The sequence below is a fragment of the Fusarium pseudograminearum genome, chromosome 4 (genome assembly GCF_000303195.2).
Source record: "Fusarium pseudograminearum CS3096 chromosome 4, whole genome shotgun sequence".
Lineage (NCBI taxonomy): Eukaryota > Fungi > Ascomycota > Sordariomycetes > Hypocreales > Nectriaceae > Fusarium > Fusarium pseudograminearum.
This window is the reverse complement of record NC_031954.1, coordinates 6,717,153-6,738,989: the sequence shown is the minus strand read 5'-3', so window position 1 is coordinate 6,738,989 and position 21,837 is coordinate 6,717,153. Positions and strand designations below refer to the sequence as shown.

Below are 21,837 nucleotides of genomic sequence, written 5' to 3'. Positions count from 1 at the left end.
TTTTTTTTTTTTTTTTTGGAGAACCTAGCGATGCATCATGCACGGCGTTTATTTTTTATTATTTTTTATTACCTTTCTGGAGAGGATGGATGGATCGACCTTGAAGTCGATGGAAGATAGTACAGTTGGAGATGAGCTTGTCAAACACGACAGCACACGGCCTTTGAGCCTCGAATACCCAAATACCATAAGATTCAAAGATACTATATTTGCTCCCCTAGTGTGAATGACAAAGCAAAGCGATTCGGGTGCATGTAACCTCTCTCAAGCCAGTTAATTAGATTGGAGAAGCTTTACCGATTTTTCCAAGGTCGACGTACATTGGCCAATAAGGGGTCGAGGAGATGACCGAAACTACCTACTATCTATTATTCAGCGGCAATAACACCGGCTGAAATGTATTTTTATTAAATGAGAAGAGAAGAGATGAAACGAGTGAACAGCCAAGACAAGGATAATCTAAGTGGAATTGGGGAGGTACATAGAAGATCAGGCAGGTCTCGTAGCCTGTCAAGTCAAGTTGCAAACATTGTTCACCCAGAAAGTGTTGGTTTTGGAGTCAGACACCACGAGAGAGGAAAAGAGTGGACCACGATTGGCCACGAGGGAGGATTAAACGACTAGTAATGCTGACCGCTGATGCCGAGGACTACTAAGCAAGTTACTCTAGAAAACAAAACAACCTCCATCCCTGGCCTGGCCTGGCTTTTGGATCCAAGGGATTCATTTGCAATACACAGCTCATAGAGAGCCCTTCGGTAGTTAAGTAAGGCTGGTCTGCATTCGCTTTTGCATTTACACTTGCACTTGCTTGCACTTGCAGGTAAGGGTCTTTGACGCATGAACGGGTAATGTCTCATTCATTCAGAAAAAGGGATCCATATCGTCGAGCGAAGTGACGTCGTTGACTCGCGCGGGTTGGTTGTATTTTATTTGTTCATCATATCATTGCAATGCAACCCTGGTTTACGGATACTACTGTACGTAGTACATAGTACAGTTGCAGAAGATCCCCTGGGTGAACCTTGAGCCGGCATCCCAGTACGACGGCGCAGCACAAGGTCCGATTACGAATAAAAAAAATATGCCCCGAGAGATTGGGTCCCCTTGGACAAAAGAGTGATGGCGGAACGTGAGCCTGACCAGAAGAGTAGCAGGTGGCCCAAAACGGGAATCAAGTGTGGTAGGGGTAAACCTGGGGTTGTGTTACTCATGCTCATGTCAAGACTGGGCAGACCGCTTTCGGTTGTTACTCCGCCTGTCTCTTTGTCTTGGGAGGATACGTACTAGCAATTATTGTTATTTCGACATCCGTGACAGACATGGATGGACAAGGACAAGGACAAGGGCGTGATGATCTGCTGGTTGGATCTTTGACAGGGCATCACATATCATATTGCTGTTCTCACTGTGCATGGCCGGTACGTACTGTAGATACATCACATTCTAATATTATTCTGAGCAAATTGCGAGGGAGGATGATAGGAGTGATGGCCGTAAGCGAGGTGATACATATGTGTATGATGGTATAGAAGCCTTATAATTAATTAATTAATTGCTTGATTATTATGACAGATCTATCTTTGTCACCTGTTGTACGACGCCTGAGACACTCGGCTAGGTACTAAGCTGGCTGTCGCTCGGTCCCTAGCATCGGGAGAAATAATAAATCTCGAGTTAACCTTTAGACCTGAGCTGGGATTTGGGGGGGAATTAACTAAGGGGCCGCGAGGAGGATTCCTAACAAAGCAAAGCGCAGATCTGTTAGTGGAATATCAACGCTAAGTACTGCAAATTGAGATGAAATGGACGTGGTCCTGCAGCGGCACAGACTCCAAAAGCTCGGGGGGCTGACAACATGATCTTGATGACAGTAAATTAGCGGTTAGATACTAGCCAATGTCAAAATAAAAAGGCTGAAGCCGACGTGGCCACTCGGGTTGAGGCTAGGCTGGCATTGTTTTGATCTGATCTGACTGACGATAGCCTCAACCAGAGAGTGTCCGTGTGCACATAGTACACGCACGCGCAATGCACGTGTCACCCAACAGACTTGTACACTCGGTGCACATGAACAACAACGGTCAACCCGGAATTACATAAACATGCAAAAAAGAGAAATGCTGTAGAAACTTGGTTTTCTTCTTTCATGCTTCTACGCTTTGACTGTCCCGTTGTTGACTTAGTAATAGTTGACTGACTCCGGTGCTAAGGTAATAGAAGAGCGGATATATTTGTTTGAAGGGGGATCCCATCAACAGCCACGTTCTCTCCCATGCCATGTGGTTTATTTAATTCCCCTGGGCCTGGCCTGGCTACAACGGGAAGGAGCGGGGAACTCGACTCGAACAGGAACTGCGACGGGTGAATTGCAACGGGCGCAAGGGGGGATGAGGCCTACAAATTGAAAGGATCATGGCAAGACATGGTGTTTCTCCCAGGGTCATGCTTGTTTACCATCGGAGTTGAGGAATCCATGGAAGGAAAGCATGAGATCTGCTGTTTTTACGAGGGATAATATTAGACGTCCAGTATGTGAAGGGTACAGAATACGCGTCAATGTTATAGGACGGGTACAATGTATTGTCGTAATATCGGCATTGTTTGAGGCGATCCATTTTATCTGTCGAGGCACGTCAATCAATCAATCAATCAATCCTCATGATCTTAACTTGCCTGGAACCGTACTGCGCTACGCTACACCACACCACACCACACCACTGTACCTCGGATCCCGACAGTGAGGATTAACGCCCGGACGTTTGATAATAGTTGCACTCCCCCCCTCCAGACACAGACACAACAGCCCCCAGACCGGTTCCGAAGGCGCTTCTAAAGATTCCAAGGGTGCTTGCATGGGCATGCTCTAGCGCAAACACGCTAAGCCCGAGTAGGTGAATAAATCAAGGTAGGGCGTGTGGAAAAGCCTCCGCCGTGCTAGGCTGGGCTAGGATGCGCTTGTGCTCGTGCTTGTGCTTAGGTACTCAGGGTAGATCCTGATCATGATCCCTTGCTGGGAGATCCCCGCCCCGCGCCGCTGGGCCACACCCCTCCATGTCTTCTCACTGACTGCCGTAGTGCGTAGCGTAGCGCAGAGCAGAGTATCTAGCGTAACGTATGTACTGCATGCGCACTCATTCCAGGCTAGTCCAGTCCATAAACGGGCAGAGAAGCGATGACATTAGACCCAACATGTGTCTGTCAGGATGAAGCTTGTTCGTTAGGACGCAAGACAACGTCAACACCAACAAATAACAACATCAACAAACTCACGATATCCATGCCTTGTTTATGGTCTTTGCTTTGATTAAAGATGGGTTCATTGTTATTGCAGAAGGGGGGATCACAAGTTGGCCGACTTTTTCTGTAGTATCCCAACTAGGTGGTAACCAAGGGAACTTACCAAGCTTCGACGTAGCGTAATTACAACAGTCGATCTCTCGCCTTAAAGTTCGGATGAGATATGGAAAGGCCATCCCTACCCAAACTTACTTAGGTATCCGTCATATTACATCGTATCGTACCTGTCTGATTGCCATCGTGCCTGCCCAGTTGATCCAGCCTATCGGCCAACTTTTTTTTATGTCTCAGAGCAAGGAAAGAACAAGGGACGAAAGGACCTCTCCTTCCCAATTCATACCCATCTCATCTGACATTTGACTTTCCGATGTTAGTCCGCCCAGATCTGCTCACCTCAAATCACGCGACTTGACCACCAACCAAAGCCAGTTCAATTCATCGCATCCCATTCTATCCCACCCAGACATGCGCATGTACACTGGAGACAGACCATTACTGGATATTGCACTGCATTACCTTGAAGTATCGTCGTCATCATTATCGTACTCGCTGCGCCGCGTGCATGGACCAACCTCTACACAACTGCCGGTTCTTGGTCAAACTTGTTTGATTCTCACCCTCACCCTCAGGCTTTCTTTTTCCGCTCCCCTGAGATCGCCCGCTGATACTCAGATTGCTGCGTCTCATCTCGCGGCCCCTTGGCGTCCCGATGGCGGCGACAGAAGCGGAATCATGTAATATAGGAGGAGCATCGCTCCATTCATACTCCGTCGCCCACCCGCAATGCCACTGCAACAGCGGATACCAGCAAGGAACTTCCTCGCCTCGCTTCAATTTGAGTCAGGAAACCGTTACATCGTCCCTTCACCGTCTTTACATGACACTATCAACGAATTGATGGCCCAAGTCAGCTAAGCCTTGTCTTTTGTCAGCTGTCATATTGCATTCGAGTCAAGTTCAATCGATTTGACTATCCCCTTTGGTCTGGTAGATGGACGAAAGGAGAACGCCACTATTAAGTGGATATGACTTGTCACGGCAGTTGAAAACGAATTAAGTCCAGCTCACAAATCGCTCGCTCATAGCTTCAGTTGCTGCACCTACAAATCATCGACTTGACATGTTAACTGATGCGCTGCATCAAAATAGCTACATGCTACAGTAAAGAGTGTCACCCGCGGGAACGATCGTCTGCAAGGCTGTGCACACCCTATGGGAGATGTGACACAAGGTCTTATTTCATTCCCTGCTGTACATGGTTGATCTACATACCCATTCTCCTGGAAACGATATGGGATATCTTCGGCGTACCTTCTGCATGCGTACAAGGATCTCCCGCGGAACAAGCACAATGGTCACCGCGAGGCCAATCCACAACCCCTTCGTTCTCTACCCAACCCCAGCCCTTGCTTGATCTCTCCTGCTCCTCAAACACTCCGAGATCACAGCTGAGGCATTGGGGGTGGCATGTCGACGGGGCATTTATCCAACGGTAAACTCCGCCCAAGGTTATGCCGACGGCCAATTGGATATCCACTTGTTTGCTCTGCACGTTGCGTTGACCAGAGGGATGGTCATTCATCCGTTCTATCAATCAAGGATATTGATCGACAAAGACCCTGTTCCACGAGGGTTTCTATCTCTTCCCTGTTACCATGCAAACGTTAAGCTCCGCCGGAGCCCACATTACCCAAGCCATCATACAGGCCTTACTCGAAGCAACTGCTCGTCCGCGATCCCTATTTGCTTTTGCCGCCTAACCGACTATTATCCCAACGTTCCCCAGCTTCAATCTGACCAGGCTGCCAACTTTCTGCGGCAAACTGACTCAGGAGAGGCAAAGAAACTTTAACGATGCAGCACCATTCATGTAAGATGTGCTCACTAGACAGGGTCGTGGCCAGGCTTCTCGACATTCCGTGATCACTTTTGCCTCAGGTCATGTCGCATCGCAAGTATCGTAAAGGGTACAACAGAGTTCAGTGAGCCAAGCCTTGAAGAGTCATGGAGTGTTGCCAACACTGGAAATGAATTCTTCATGGTCCCACGCCCTGCTGGGTCATACTGGCTAGACTGGAAATAATACAAGAAAACCATCCAACTCCTTCTCGGTCACATTGCCTGTCTGGCACAGGCGACAGCGGGATCGACTTCGGGAATCGATAGAGGTCAGCTGAAGAGCGGTGGAAACTGAACATCATTCAATCCCATCAGCTTCGGTTCCCTGTTGTCGGTGTTGTATCAAGAACTAGCCTTCATTGGCTTCGTTCGGGCACCGTAGGCGCAGAAAGTCTCATTATAATCCGTCATGCTATTGATGGATCTCCAATCATACCACCAAGCAAGGGCCTGGCAAGCCTGGCATGTCGTTGCTGTTCGCTGCTCAAATAGGTACGTACTCTTTTTTGCCCGTTGACATGCTTTATCATCTTCACGTAAGCAGATTCCATACAGCCTGTGCCCCCCGAAAAAGCAAAAAAGAACGCTAAGCCCTGGCTCACTAAGGCCCACGCCGAACCGAAGCGTCTCAGGTCTCGGGAGCAAGGGCCAGCTTGTGGTCAAGCGCCCATCAATTCAAAAGCAAGAAAGTCCGAAATGTTAAGACAAGCCGCGATGTTACACTACGCCAAAAGTGACAGATAACCCCTGATCAACGCTGTATACTGCGATCGTCGTCTAGGGCCCTCGTTGGCCGCTGTACGTTATACGTGGTTACATGGTTAGGGGACTCAGCATACACGTTTAAGGGGCAGATAACAGAGAAGCAAACCAACTACAGAGCACGGAGTGCCTCACTAGGCTGACCAAATTACTTGGTTTCTCACAGCGCCTCTGTCTGTATTGCGCAGTCAGATTTTCCTCCTGTTGCGCGACCTCACTGTGAGATGCTCTAGAACCCTTGCGGAAATTTGACCCCAGAGAAGCAAAATGCGCGGACAGATTCTCAGCACAAGCCTCAATCAAAAGCTTGGGCTATTACCTAAATGTCTTTATTCCGAGGTTGCTTTTTGCTTTTTGAGGAGATTGCTGAAGGGAATGTTTTGTTTCGTTCTGCCGGAGACATGGCTGCTTTGGACAATTTCCTCCCTTTCTTCTTTTCTTTTTATTTCCCTTTTCGTTAACCGAGTTCATTATTAGACTACTTCTGTCTCGGTTAGGTGTTTGTCCATATCAAACGGGACAGCTTCCGCTGTTTCGAGTTGAAACCAGCTTCGCAGCCTCATTCCTAATTATCCTGAACCCCAAAAACGATCGTGGAAGACTGCTCTGTACCACGAGGCATCATGCATAGACTTGGGAAATACTATTAAGACAGTTCTTGGTATTTGGATACGTAAAGTGGATTGATGTCCTGTGTCGCGATTGGGTGCTTAGGCCTATCTGCACTGGCGTCTTATGTCTCGTGTTAATAAGGCGATCGCTGGTACTAGTTGACGCAGGTGCTGTAGATGGTTTGTGATATAGGATTTAGCTGCATAGTTACAAGTGACAGAACTGTAGAGCTCTAGACCGGCTCACCGGTTTAAGAAGTAGGGGCCAGGTACAGTTGCCACGATCTGAGGGCGTCAATCAAGTGATGGTCGGTGCTGTCGAACATAGGATGTGGTCTTAACTGAACCCGACTGAATCTTCAGCAGCTCAGCTCGGCTAACTAACTGTTCAGCTGAGAAGTAAGTTGTCGCAAAAAGTTCCGAGAGAAGAACTCCGGCGTTAACCACGTAAGCTGAAGGAAAGGTCTATGGTCAACGAACGGCCCATGCTTGGTGACGATTGTTCAAGGTCATGCCTAACGATGACAGCTTAGGCTGTTGGGAATTAAGGCTAAGATTGTAGGGTAAACTGTTGTAGAGATATGCTGTGAGTATGCGGCTGTAGTTGAGGCTCTTCGACATACGCGATGCCTTGGGCAGCCTTACAAAAGACAACCGACATTGATGTAGGAGGATTCCTAGTATTGGGAAGCATTCACCGTATATTGTATCAATTAAACATAACTTTATATACAAATTGGGAATGTTCATGGCCTGGTGGGCTTTTTTATCCGTTTGGTTGTAGTTGAAGTCATGACCTGGGAACGTCTACAGTTGTGACACTCGCTTGTTATTCGACAACAATCACTTTGGTACTATAAAAAAAGATATTTTTTGTAAACAATAGTGTGTTGCTACTTCGACCACTAGGAAAAACACGTTTTCTACCATGTTTGGTGATGAAAGACGTCTGTTGGATTCGTGTTGTGGTGTGCTGAGCTACCCTAAACCGCGACTCAGCATACGGCAACACCGGCACACTCTCAACTGCTGGACCCTATGGCTTACACAGCGTTCTCTCATTAATGGTTTAGACATTTAAGGTATGTGTATGTTTAAATAGTTCACTTGGAGAACCTTGTGCTATGCTGGATGCGCAACTACTATGTCTGGTACGAGATGGCAAAGAGGACTATGGAGCTGACGTTCATTGGAGTGCGCAAACAATACTTTTAGATGAAGAAAGTGTAGGCCATGTTGTGAATTTCGCAGAGATTTTACTCTGATATAGAGTTTTGTGATTGATGGTGCAGCCTTATGTCCTGATCTTGACCTTTAATACTGTTTATATTTCTGATGTTGAGCTTCTGGGTAACATTGATGGGAGTATCTCTCTTTTTTCTACTTAAAAGAAAAGACTCTCCAGTAAAACTAGCCGAGGCAGGCCCTAAATTTACCTTCAGTGGTTATAGTATCTGATATACGAGTCATCAATGGTGTTTCTCATGAGGAAACCCCCCAGGCTTGGTTAAGGTAGACGATTAGATATAGGCGTATAGGAAGCTATATATCATCAGAAACACAACGTGGAGATGTGTGATGTTATAAAAAGAATCGATGAGATCATAAGATTGCCGTTTGTCAGTATCATGCTTGTACTAAACGAAGTACCTTGACAAACCTCTGAAGCCAGCCGGTGCTGATCAGTTCCAGCTACCTATTGCGCGCTAGCTAAGGTGTAAACGTTGATCTTTCGCGGGTACACCGAGATTGATATAATGATAGATAAACAGGGTCTTAGGTTCGAGATGAGTAAAAGAAACCTTGACATGAAACTCGTGCCTGGGCTAATAGGAAGAATAGCAGGTATACCTTAGATAGCAAATGCAGAACATGCAGTAGCGAGTGAGTTAATAACGGGGTAGATTGAGAGGAATGAAGCATGACCTTCAAGAAGCAGAATGTAATACATGTATCAAGGAAGATGGTGATGGCATCCATGCTGCTGGCTGTGTCGTCGTTGCTTGTTGGACCGACTGCTGATGTCACAGCCCAGAGCTGAGCCATAATGTCGTGTTGCGCAGGAAGGAAACAACACCAAGCGGGTTAGTTCGTATGACTGGTGACTAAGGAAATGATGTATTGAGTTAGCTAGCTTACAGGCTCTGGCTTGGCTTCCCGATGACTTGCAAGGAAATAGTTTCTACAACCAGTGCTGCGTTCTTGGTGAAAACATCCGTTCATAACCGTCATGGTTTCTTACCCGGGATGCCTCATGGCAGATTCAACCACTGATGTGCAACTTAGATTAGTAAAGAAACAAGTTGCTTGATGGGAACAAGGACTACAAACATGAACATATGTAATCGGAACTTCATCTGGGGACGGCAAACGCGGAAGGCGGAGATGAACGGCGCGGTGCAGAGTGGCAACTAGTTTAAGAGTTTGTTGATGAGATACACACATGCCAAGTTTGCTCGGTTCATTTCGAATGGCAGAGTAACTGTAATGGTTACATGGCAACATGGCTACAGTCTTTTACTGAAATAAGCTGTGGAAGATACAGTCCTCCAAATGTAGTATCAGCTCAACTGGTATAGGACCAGCTTGAGAGGAACACAAGTAAATGGCGTGATCGAATTAGTATTGCCAAGACAAACGATCAGCTGTACAGCTCAACACCATCGTTCTATTAAAAACATTGGCGCAATAGCTAGGTTTGTGGAGTCCGTATCGAGCAAAGATCAAGCCATAAGACATGGTCTATGCAGTCCCCGAGACAGGAATCGGATTCGACAGCTTGCTACAAGTAAGCTCTTATTGGCCTCAGATGTGATTGGGCTTTCAAAGTCATAGAGAACGAATTCAACACTGGCCAGCTAGTAAACTTGAGTAAGTTATGCTGGTTATTTACAACCGAGGTAAGCAAACATGGGATGTTTGTCATATGCGCGGGAAAACTTGGTAAATCATGCAATATCCCTTGTGTTAGTGGCCCATGTGGTAAGGGTTCCCGAGTTGTCCTGGTTCGGTTCAGAAAGTGATGAGATTCCCACTATATGGCAGGTTCTTCAAACCTGGTCATCCTCAAAGTGATCGGCACCGAGTAGATACTGGTATTGAGGAAGCTGAACCTCTTGACAGCGCTTGATCCCCTCCTGGCTAATCTGCAGAGGAGGATATCGTCAGCGTAGAGTAACACCTTGTACAACTCTAGCACCGAACGCCTTTGTATAGGAGAAGCTGTTACACAGCAGCACTCAATGGCGGATCTACGGATGATTGCTAAGCGGGGAGAGGATGAAGTTGATGGGAGTACAGTACAGAACACAGCAGAACAAGGGTGGCATTACTTGCAGCGGCAAGCTGCATTAGACATGGCTGATCCTTTGGCTGTCCTCGTGCCACTTAATGCAGCACAGATGGGAAACAGGCAAAACCTGAAGGGGAAGAGGATGCTCAGGGTGAGCGTGAACCTGAGGTATGGTAACCTCCTGGTTCTGAGTGCTGCATATGAAGGCGGGGGAGGCGCAGACCGAGAGACGGCAGTATCCCGAGGTTAAGTAACATATGATCGTAGGGGACGTTGATCAAGAAATAGACGTCATGTCGAGTGAGGCTGAAGAGAAGCTGCAGGTCAGCAGCGGGAAGAGATGCATTATGCAGATGCAGATGCGCGAATCTATCTGCATGCACTATAAGTTAGAGGAGATGATGCATCTCCATCAAGGAATAGACCAAGCAAACGAACAAACGGATAAAAGGAGAGATTAAATTACTTGCAGTTTATCCTTTCTTGGTGTACCAGGGCTGGATGGATGGCATGTTTCGTCTGGCGCGCGCCACAGATATCACCCAATTATGAGAGGGGTTCATGTTTCGGGGAAGCTGGAAGCCGATTCCCGGATCGACGGAGCAGAAATTGATGTAAGCGGGAGAGAAGGAAAAAGGATAAATTGTTTCTTTTTTTGCCCTTGAATATGAGACATGAATATGAGGATTGTGTGATGGTGGTTAGTTTCAGGCTAAGTCAATAGGTGCTGGGCTTGTGTAGCGTCTGGAATGCACCAACATAGAGACATGTTGCTTGTACTACAGAGCAGAGAAGAGATATCGAGTTGATGTGCCGAAATTAAAGTAGATGCATCACAAGTGAGTGGAGAGGACGAGGGATACACGTGCGCATGACATTCATTACCTGGGTGCTGGTGCTAGTCCTATCACCTACCAATTTAGGTACAGTAAGTAGGGCTGATGGTGTAGAGGATAAGGGACTTGGACATGTAAACACTTTATCCCTCATATTCATTGATATACTTATCATGTTCATGTTCATGATTGCTCTGATAATATCCCGCGGCACATCAAAGTGGTGGCTTGAACATGGATCAGAGACTGGGATAAACCCTACATGTTTCCATGGTCAGCAGAGGGCATAATGAAACGAGAGAGGCACGGAAACTTGACATTATGCACGGGAATCTGTCGAAAAGGAACCGGTCAATATGACTAGATCTTAAGGCTGCTTTCCGTTTCTCATGTCGTATGTTTTATTACATCTAATCATGGCTGTGAGTTGCCGAGATGGACTGTATCATGATTAATCTTCTGACCAAATTTGACCCGACATTTGGGTAGAGTTTAACAAGGGAGAATCTCTTTTTCCTTTCTTTTTCTTTTTCTTTTCATAAATGAAGCCACTCTTTTCTTTTTCTTTGTTCCCCCCCCCTTCAACTTCTTCTCTCATCGAGATCTATTACGGTTAATAATCTGGTCTCAAGTCCAGATACTCTCAAGCATATCTCACCAACCCTCACCTCAACTCATCGTGACCACGGCTAAAAAGGTGTTGATACTGATACAGTACATTGAAGTGAAGTGCAGCACAGTACGTACCTAGTAGGTAGCCGGGCCGGGCTTGAAAGAGGTACCTAGCTGGTCACCCCCAGCTTAACCAGTTCTCTATTGCGCTATCGATCCTGTTGGCGTTTTATTTGCTTCTTCTTTCGCTATTTTGTCTCTTTTTCACCTGCCGTCTTCCAGCTGATTGAAAAGAGAAAAGACTGGCGACAACAGAAGCAAAGAAATACGTTCTTTGACGTTTTGTGATCGTCATCTACCTTTTGGTGATTGACAGGGAGCAGCTCCAATTAGCGCGCGCTACCAATCAATCAATCGCATGTGCTGGGGAAGCTTAAGAGCTCCTCCAGGTCCAGGTCCGGTCCCAGTTCCAGGTCCATCAGCGTCGGGTCCGTTCTGTCGGGTGCAGCCAGCATTTTTAACTAAGACTACTTGCCTACTGATAATCATTATCAATCAATCAATCAATCAGTTGCAAACCCGAGTCTTGAGAGTTTGACCGCGGCTTAACTTGATCAATTGATTCATTCAGAAATCAATTGCACGTGCAACCCCAACCCAAAGGTACCGTAACTTCCTTACTTTCCTCTACCTTACCTTCCCTAACCAAATTGAAATTGTGCAACCACCTTTCACTTATCCGCGTTCCGCCTTCCCCATCTCATTCATCCATGGGCTGCTTGCTACTCCCCCATCTTTTTACCTTCCCTTATCCTTATCCCCCCTCCCCGTCTCTCATCACGCTACGCTACCTTTACTCAAGGCATTCTTTTTTATTCAACATCAACACCTAATTCTAATCAAGACTGAGATGGAACTACTTTGCTTCACCTTCAAGTCCAAATACTTATCCGTCACTCGTCGCTAATATTGAGACCCATCACCTTTTAGGCTTCGTCGCATCGCATCGAAACCTTACTATCAAAATAACCATCATTTGACTGACATTGTTTGGGTCGCAATTCTCATATAAACACCCTCGTCAAATCATCCCTGCTCATCTCACCGAAAACCGTCTTAGCACCCACGAAGCGATACGTACCGATACATCACAGTTGCTTCGAGTTCGAGTTCGAGTCCGAGTCCCCCACCCTCCACATCCAAAAGTCCAAGCCCAAGCCCAACTCCCGTCCGTCTTCTTGGGTTCCTCCTCCGATTCTCCAATCACACTTCTTCCGCCTACCTATTCCCCAAAAGAGACCCAACACCCTCGACGCCTCTCTTTCCCTCCTCCTCCTCTTCTCTTGGGAGCTCCGAGGTCTGGGACCCTCCAGATATACAACTGCAAGCTACCCCGAAATCATCAATCTCAACTCGATCCGAGCCGACAAGTATCCACCATACAAACTTGAGCTCCATCCAGCTTGACACTAACTCCACCTTGAGCCTACACCGATGATGCTCATGATCGTATTGGTCTCGATATCATGATGCTCTGCGCACCACGGCATTCGTCTATTCTACCATCGTCGCATCTGATATCATCCTCACTTACGCCGTCGTTGCCATTACCGACCACCTTCCTCTCTTGCTGTCGTTCTTATACATCTTCTTGCCCTTCTGATAGGCATCGTCACCGACGCAGTTTCCTTCGAGCAGTCGCCTCGGCAGGCACTCTCCGGCCCATCGGCCACTTTCCATTCAACGCAGTCCATGTCACGAGTCGCCGCAGACGTTTTATACACCAAACGAATCTCGCCCCGCCCACCTGCTCAACCTGTATCGCATCTCCAACCCACTTGCCGTCTTGCGACGATTCCGAAAGCCAAAACATCTACGTGACCCCCCGAACATCGATCTCAGCCGCCTAGTCTGCGATTCATCTGGTCTCCCCACGCCATAGCTAGCAGCCCTTCCAGCTGCTGCCCGCCATGTCTTCACAGGCTGTTCCGGACACGCAGCTAGGGCTCACAAGCGAGGAGATCCAGCTGCTTCGCCAAGGGCAGGCTGCACTGGGAGGGGGGTCCAGCAGTTCGCGCGCCGCCAGTCGCGCAAGTAGCCAAGGCCTTCTACTACTTGACAGCTCCTCACTTTCGGCATTGGGTCGTTACTTTGACCACCTCATGGCCAGTATCGAGCAACGGATCAACTACCTGAGTCACGAAGCCCAGCGTTTCACCCAACTGCAGTATGACGAAGCTGATGGGATCATTGGCGGCGCTGATGCGGAGATCGCTCGCTACACCGAGATTCTCCAGCAGTTGGATGAGCTTGAGGTGGATTTTGATCGTATCGCTCACATCAAGGAAATTGTCAAGGGTTACAGGTCAAGAGTTGAGAGCTTGGAACGGGACCTCGAGAGCAGCGGTAGCTCCAGCCGACATCATCGGCACTCGTCGTCACATCATTCCTCGTCCCATCGCAGCCATGGCCACCGTCACAGCAGCTCTCACCGCTCAAGGCATTAAACAGCCACTCCCCCTTCAACAACAGATTGTGGTCAGGGACCACTCATTTACAATTCTTGGTACAGTAAAAAACAATTTTTTAAAAAGACGAAAAGTTTTGAAAAAGAAAGATGGGAAAATGTGTTCAAAAAGAGACAAAATCCCACGCGGGTTAAACAGGACCGCCGTGCTCATTCTACATCGTGCTAATGATTCTGCTCGGGCTGAGTCTTGCATTACGATGAAATAGATATCAAGGAGGCCTGAAACGTGGGAAGTTGGGAAGATTGATAAGCCTCGCGGCTACAACACGCTACGCTGCGTCTACGCAAGATGGAATTGGCCTCGCGGCCTGGTCTATTTTAATGTTTTTTTGTTATCATTTATGTTCTTTTTTACCTGGGTTTGGTTGGATTGGTGCTGCTCGGCGTTGAATAGCGCCTGAATTTTGGTTATTTGTATGCATATCTGCGTGCCTTCAACTGTTGGTTGATGGCTTAAGTCTTGTTTCTTGTTTCTTGTTCTTACCTTACTCAGACAAACCTAGTCTTAAAGCTTACGCACGGAGAAAATACCCCTTTGGATCTTGTCTAGCATTGCAACTATTTACCACGGCATTTTGCTTTGAGACTGCCGTCAAACCCACCCTTCTTGTCATGATGTGATGTCAATAACACAGGCCATGGATGTCCCTACCAATGATGGTGCTGAGCTCAAAGCCTCTCACCGCAACCTCGCTCTTTTGGAAAGCCTTAACTCGTGTCACTGCACAGTTGAACGCCTCGTCTGCACGACTGGTTCTGGGGTGCAGCGCTGAACTCGCATATGCAAGCGAGGTGGGATAGAGCATTGAATATGGATGGAGACGCAGTGCTGCCCAACACTAAAGGCTATATAGTAATATGTGCTGACGCGCGTGAGAGGAAACGGGCCCGGCATCGAAACCGGATCAAGGAATCTGAAATATGATGATATATGAGAGAGAGCCAATATATTGGTTGTTTTGACTTATTGGGTTTGAATAAATGAGGCGGGTTGTGAATAACTGGTGCAGCTATTGGGCTTGTGAGTTGGTGTAAGTTGGGTATGCATCCATTCTCATGATGATTAATTGCCCAATGACGTTGATTTGTTTCAACGTACAAGGGTTCATCTGCACAGAGATGATGCACTTTAACGGTTTATTATCTTATTGGATAACTGACCAAACCCGATATGCTGATGCGTTCCTATGAGCAGTAAGTAAATCTGGGGTTGTCTGACACGTTGGGGGCCAAATCATTCATTCTCAAACTGGAGAGACAGAGAGAGGCATCGAATTATTTCCATGAGTAGTATCATTGTCTTTTGTACAACGTCTAAGATGAAAACATAAAACTTAAAAGAACAATCCAATCCAATCCGAAACCCCAAAGTGAATCCAAACGTAGACGTTTTAACGCCGCCATCATCAAATCAACTCAATCCTCCTATCAATCAATCAATCATTCATGATAACAATGTCGATCGTACTTGTCCTATACAAACAAAGACTTCGACAGAGCATTCATTAAAATAAAAAAGAGCCCATTCCATGCAATTCATGCCATGATCCCTTTGTGTGTTTCGCGCCAAGAACGCCCATAAGTGTTTTCCATGTTTCGTTTCCAAGCCCTCGGATGTGAGGGAGGAAGAATGTGCAAGGGGAATAAAAACAACGGATAAGAGAGGTATGTAAGAGTAACGCAGACCCTGGGAAAAGCAGTATCATCATGCTCGCCTCTAATGCGTAAAAAAACAAACAAAACCGTAAAACAACCACTACTCCTCTTTCATCATTACTTCTTTTATGCGACTGCCAACAGAGGCGGCCTACACCCGGGCAATACGTCGCTGACGGACCAGGAAAGGACTCGGCATCTCGTCTCGCTCCGGGTCCCAGACAGCCACGGGTTCGTCGCCGCTCGACTTGCGCTCAGCACCGATGCGATCTCGGAATGCCCTCTTAGGGCTGACGTTCTCGCCGGTGCTGGGCATGACGATGGCGCTCATGGGGCGGCCACCGGCTCGAGCTTGCTGAAGCTCAACAAGGGTACGGCCTCGAATGTTGTTCTTAGCTGCGACCTTGCCCAAGCCATCGTCCGAGTGATTGTTCTTCCTGTTGAGGGAAGACTGGCGTGTCAAGCCCCCTCCACTGGAGTTGTTGCTCTCGGCCTGGAGGTTTGCGGCAGAGGGGATCTTGCTCAGGCGACGAGGGGACCTGGGAGCCTCAGGTTGGGATACCTGCTTGGAAACAAAGCCCGAGGTTGAAGGTTGAGACTTCAAACGGTTGATGGGGGCCGACTTCTGGGACGTCAGAACAGGGCGAGTCTTGGAAGTGAACGGGTTCTTGGAAGACTTGATGTTGCGTGTTGGCGATGGCATGACGTCCTCGTCTTCAGAATCGGACAGAGTGTCGCGGAGATCCCATCGAGAATTGTCAGCACTTCGGTTGGCGTTAACAGCGAAGATGTTGCCAGACGCAGCAGTAGGCGCCTTGGTGTTTCCGTTGCGACGGGGCGAGAGAGAAAGCGACGCAATCGCGATAGGACTGGGCGAGTTCATCTCGATATCCATAGGCGTACCAGCAGGGTTGCCCACAAACATTGTTTGCGCACGGCCAAATGGTGTGCGAGCCGTCTTCTTGGTCTCACGAGGCGCTTCGGGGCTTTCGATGGAGTACTCGGTGAGATCCGTTGTTGAGGGAAACTCAACTTCACTGCCGCCGACAGATGAGTGAGGGTAGTCGGTCTTACCCGTCGATGTCGTATACTCATCCTCTCGACTGTTAGGTCTTGAGTTGGCGTATGCTGCTGCCTTCTTTTGCAGTTCTGCCTCGACGCGTGCTTGGACTTCCTCTTCGAATCGGTTCTGGAGCTGCTCAATCTCAGCGTTGGCGAGCCGATCAATCTCGAGGCGCGCCTTGACCTCCCACTCTCTCCGCAGTGATGAGTCCAGCTCGTCTCGGATGAGTTCCTTCTCCCTTTCCATGTTGACAAGTCGCTCGTTGAGATCCCTCTCCTTCTTACGGAGAGAATCTTCCCTTAGGCGAATGGACTTGTTGAGGTCAACAACCTCCTTCTCCTTCCTCATCAGCTTGACCACTGGTAGGTTCAATAGCTCTGAAGTATCAGGTCGTCGGTCAGGGTTCACACGGAGGCAGTCCTTGATGACCTGGTAGAGCTCGGGAGAGTAGACGTCGGGCAAGGCAGGGAACTTGCCATCCTTGATCTTTTGCACTAGTTGGAAGTGCGTCTTGGCGTTGAAAGGAGGTTCGCGAGCGCAGAGTTCGTAGATAATGCAGCCTAATGACCAGATATCGGACTTGAGGGTGTATTTCTCGGCGGCGCAGATCTCAGGAGACATGTAGAAAGGAGTGCCAACGTAAGTGGAGGCAAAGTCGTGGGACTTGATCATTTTAGAGAGACCAAAGTCTCCAAGCTTGACAGAGTTGTCCTCGCCGAGGAAGACTAAAATTGGTTAGCCAATTGCATTGTGAGCAGAGTTTCCGGTTAATGTCTCACCATTTTCGGGTTTCAAATCGCGGTGTAGAATAGTCATGGTTCCAGCCGGAACCTTGGGTCCAGCCGCGGCGTTTCCCTGCGTCAAGCCAAGAATATTTGAGCCAACCTCTGGGGGGTCGACACCATAGTGACACCGGTAGAGCGCCATGACCAGCTGGCTGAAGATACTCCAGACAAAGCTTTCCTGAGCTCGCTGGCCCTTCAGCGCGAGGTCCTTGATGACACGGCCCAGATCTCCATTGCCACAGTACTCCATGTAGAGATGCAAGTCCTGGCTGACCTTGAGATGTTCCCGGTGGTAGTAAGCGACGATGTTTGGGTGTCGCAGATGTGACAGAATCTGGAATTCGGCGTGGAGCTGCTCGCGCTCCTTCTGGGACATGCGGAGGTAGGAGATTTCTTTGCGGCACATGATGAAGCCGTCTGTCCTGCGACGGACTTTGCGGATGATGCCAAACGAGCCATGGCCTAGAAGAAGACGGTGAGTTAGAATTGGCCCCCAATTGGAAATGCAAGTCGAGCGGTTTGAATAGTAGCAATCGCAGCGACTCTTGTTGTGCGGATGAACTCACCAATCTTCTCCAACGTTTCGTATTTGTCCTCGGAAGACATGATGAAGTTATTCACGGTCGAGTATCGATCTCAACCCATGCACTCATACAAGAAGTCGCTAAGCCGTGAAGGTGTGAATGCGATTGCGAATATAAAATGCGATAGGAAACAAACAAAGAGACTGGAAAGCACAAAGACGACCTGCTTTGGTTAGTAAAGTGATTAGATGGCTGGAGAGTTGAAGGAGAGAGGAGAAGAAGGAGGAGGGAAAAGGGAAGCTTCAAGTAAACGGATCTATTTTGCGTTGATCGTGCAACTTGCAGCTTAGACCCAAATAATCCTGGCCCGTCGTCCCACGGCCTCGGCTCTGATTGGAAGTAAACAGTTTCTGGTTGCTACCATGGCAACCGCGGTCCAAGCTGAGCCTAACCGGGGATAGCCCGGGCACTTAGGCTATGGCTTTTATCGATAAGACGCCCAATTGGGAGTGACGTCGCCCTGTTTGGGATTCACGAGATATAACCTGGCTCTTGAGAACAAAGAAACGATATCAATATGTTGGTTGGTTTATGCCATTCTACGATACATTAACCAGTCTCAGCATGTTTGTTTATGCTGAAAGGTTAAATTGTTGATATTCGACAAGCGGTCTAGCCCACCTCCATCATGTGGGTTCATATGTGACTGGACATGCAGGAACAGAGCGTCACCAAGCCATACCAAAGTACTAACTAACCTGTTCCTAGGACCTTTATCACTTGTGGCTTCATGTCACATTGCGCTATGGTCAATACCTATTAGTCTTTCCCGCAATCCCCTGACTAACATACATATCACATTGTCGAGTCCAATCAACTTCCTCATTTATGCATATAGACAAACTCAAAATACGGTTAAGCGAATATCTACCCATTAAGTGGCACGTGAGCCCGCGATGTCTCTCAACGCGACACTGGCATCCATGTCACTTGCATACAAAGATCATCAATGCCGTAGGCGACAACCAGAGATATCTACCAAACGCTTCAAAAGCCCTTTCCGCCATGCGATGAAACTCCTCAGCTTCATTCATTATTTTACCAAATTCTCATTCACAACGTATCGGAGGAAAACATATCTCAGCTGACGTTCTTCCCTTCATAAGCTTGCCCAAAATAAGTCACAAAGACAACGTATACTCACAATCATGGCCCCAATGGTGACATACGACGGAGTGAAAGGCGCTGAGGGTGGAACGATATTTAAAGATGTCAAGTTTTGGGTAGCGCAACGAGTACCTATAAGGTCTTCCCTGTTAGAACAAATCAAAGTATGTCTGTATCTTCCGCTATACTTGCCCACTATTTCTAATACAAGATAGCAAAACGGTGGCAGCGTAGTGCTTCTGGAAAAGCAAGCCGATATGCTTATTGCGGATCATGCCAGACCAAAAGATGCTCCACAAGGGTCATACTCGTGGAAATTCATTGACGACTCTATCAAGAATGGCATTGCACAATTAAAAGATAGATATCTAATAGGCCGGCACCCAGATGAGCCGAGGCGTGTGGGCAGCGGCCAACCCTCCAAATCAACTCGTACCCCATTTACTAAGGAGGACGATGCAAGAATCGCGAGATGGGTCCTGGACCATCCGACCGAGCAAAAGGGAAACAGGATATGGCAAGAATACGAGCAAATTGTAAGTTTCACTACCATGCCCATCGAGCCTCTGCTAACAAGTGCAAGAATGGCCGACATACGGCACAATCATGGCGCGATCGCTATGTCAAGAAATTAGCAATCCTTGACAGGGCCGCACTAGAACGTATGGCAGCCTCTGCACCAGCGGAAACTTCACCAGAAATCCGTAACACAGCTCAAGCCGAGCAAGCGCCCAGCGTGGCTGAAAGGAGCCTGCAACGGCCTGCTGCTCAGCAACCCCCCAAGCAAAAACAAAGGAATGGCAGTTCGGAAATCACACGCCCAATGGATACAGCGCCAGAGCCTGCGGAAGAAATATTGCTGCCGCCAACGCCTGAAGAGGCCGAACCCCCAATCCAACATCCCCCAGTTGTTGATGAACTAGACGACATGGGAAAAGATGACTTCTACCGAGACCTTGATGTCTGGCTCCGTTTGGAGGAGAAGGACATCAAAAGACGTTGGAATATTAATGGAACGCCCGTAGAGCTATACGACTTGGCACAAGCTATCCAAACTGCCCCTGTTCTCCCTGAAACCGGCACTGTCGACTGGGCAAAAGTCGCCGAAAATTTGGAGTTTGCCGATCCTGACATACACTTGCTCAACGAGTTGCAACTCTTTTATGATGAAAGTCTCCAGGAGTTTTTGAACTCGGTTAGTGCTTTTGACACCGACGAGGAGGACGACGATGATGTAGACGAAGAGCCTCAAGGGGAGGAAGAACATGCCAGAGACGAAGAGCCCGTCTCAGATTCAGAGGCCATAGTTTTTGAGGCGGCCCTCTCTCCGGGGATCAACTGGGAAGATGGCGAAGACGAAGACGAAGACCCGCCGCAAAGATATGAGCGAAGTTCGCCGCCAGTTGCGGTTTCTGGCCTCAAACGGTCTGCAGATCAACGCGAGCTCACCTCACCTAGCAATGCGAAGAAAAGGAGGCGCTACGACCCAGATATGGAAATACCAACGACGCCAGAAACCGACGTGACTCCCGAGGCGGTTCCCGCGCGAGACCCTTCCCCCAGTGCTCTTGCGAGCTCTCAATGGCGGGATTATGTCGGCGAAAGCGAGGCCTCGCAGCATCTTCCTCCGCTTCCTCCTCTTGTAGAGGAATCGCAAGATCTTGGAATGTCAGTAATTCCTCAACGGGAACCTCTACATCAATCCGTGGAAAGCCCTCCTCTAGAGAACGAAACCATGGATTTCGAGCCAATACCACTACATCTGAACACAAGGCAAAAGGAGAGGCCGTCGGCTAGTAAACGCCGAGAACCACAGCCCAAGCCGTCGAGACATCGTGACAACAGTTCGGCGCATGAAACAACCCCTAGAAGGAATATTCCCTCAGTTAAAACAGCCTCAAAACCGGTTATCCGATCTGCAGTTCGACGCTCTCTTCCTGCGTCGTTCAACGCCCCCCAAAATCCAACTCCTCAGAACCCCCAACGCCGCGACAACCCGCCTCGAGACTCAGATAAATCCAATTCCCAAGCGATCGAAGAACAGATATCACAATACATATCAAATGGATACTCACGTCGCGTCGTTATAGAAGCTCTTAAACGCACATCTCTCAGGCCTGGGAAAATGGCAGTTCTTGTCATGCAGCACCTAAGCGAAGGCCGCAAAGTGCCATCCAAATACGAAGGAATATGGACAGACCGTGATGACGCGGATATGGAATTATCATTGAGCGTAGATTTTAACCGATCTCCTGCCAACGACAAGGAAGAGCAGAATCAGGAGCTCGCCCAGAAGGCTCACAATCGTCTTATCCACAAACATGGCAAGAAAGGGGTTAAACTAAGAAAGGACTTCCTGGAAGCGGAGAAAGAATTGGGAAGACAAGGCCCGGATCGTTAGGGAATTTCCCAGTGGCTCGAGTCAATCTCGTCTTGATGCACAAAGTTAGAGTCTCATAACGTGTGCTGTATAGTTGATGTTAGGAGCAACAGCGTATATCGGCTATGATGACTTAGATAGAAAAAGGGAACCAATGGTCTGGTTTTCTCACATAATTCACAAGATATAATTATTTCACGAGACTGGCAAGGTAATTGTGCCAACACTTGTTCATTATTATTTGCAATACATCATTCACAAAACCATCGCAAAAGACTCATCTTAACCAGTGCTGGAGGGATATATTGAAGAATACAACCAAAAGACTGCCTGTACACTCATTACTTCTCATTGCGTGCCTTTCTAGCTCGCCTGCGCATTTAGGATACTATGCCGCGCCCCCAACGCCTCGAAATGCAA

At 48.0% G+C, this 21,837-nt stretch overlaps 4 protein-coding genes across 4 annotated transcripts, besides 4 other annotated features; 3 read left to right on the top strand and 1 right to left on the bottom strand.

The window, feature by feature from the left end:
- The first annotated feature begins 47 nt into the window (after positions 1-47).
- Positions 48-71: a repeat region.
- A 2,565-nt stretch (positions 72-2,636) lies between these two features.
- Positions 2,637-2,658: a microsatellite.
- A 36-nt stretch (positions 2,659-2,694) lies between these two features.
- Positions 2,695-2,721: a microsatellite.
- A 6,588-nt stretch (positions 2,722-9,309) lies between these two features.
- Positions 9,310-10,114, top strand: FPSE_07934 (uncharacterized protein; the record flags this gene model as incomplete). Its single annotated transcript, XM_009261052.1, has 3 exons — positions 9,310-9,360; positions 9,431-9,443; positions 9,789-10,114. The coding sequence occupies 3 exons, from the start codon at positions 9,310-9,312 to the stop codon at positions 10,112-10,114; spliced, it is 390 nt and encodes a 129-aa protein (XP_009259327.1).
- Positions 10,115-11,862: 1,748 nt separating this feature from the next.
- Positions 11,863-11,882: a microsatellite.
- Positions 11,883-13,282: 1,400 nt separating this feature from the next.
- Positions 13,283-13,819, top strand: FPSE_07935 (uncharacterized protein; the record flags this gene model as incomplete). The annotated part of the gene is made up of 1 exon (XM_009261053.1): positions 13,283-13,819. The coding sequence occupies one exon, from the start codon at positions 13,283-13,285 to the stop codon at positions 13,817-13,819; it is 537 nt and encodes a 178-aa protein (XP_009259328.1).
- A 1,830-nt stretch (positions 13,820-15,649) lies between these two features.
- On the bottom strand, positions 15,650-17,952 carry FPSE_07936 (uncharacterized protein; the record flags this gene model as incomplete). The annotated part of the gene is made up of 3 exons (XM_009261054.1): positions 15,650-17,286; positions 17,341-17,808; positions 17,913-17,952. The coding sequence occupies 3 exons, from the start codon at positions 17,950-17,952 to the stop codon at positions 15,650-15,652; spliced, it is 2,145 nt and encodes a 714-aa protein (XP_009259329.1).
- Positions 17,953-19,078: 1,126 nt separating this feature from the next.
- FPSE_07937 (uncharacterized protein) lies at positions 19,079-21,438 on the top strand (the record flags this gene model as incomplete). The annotated part of the gene is made up of 3 exons (XM_009261055.1): positions 19,079-19,201; positions 19,253-19,573; positions 19,621-21,438. 3 exons carry the CDS (start codon positions 19,079-19,081, stop codon positions 21,436-21,438), a joined length of 2,262 nt encoding a protein of 753 aa, XP_009259330.1.
- Positions 21,439-21,837: the final 399 nt, after the last annotated feature.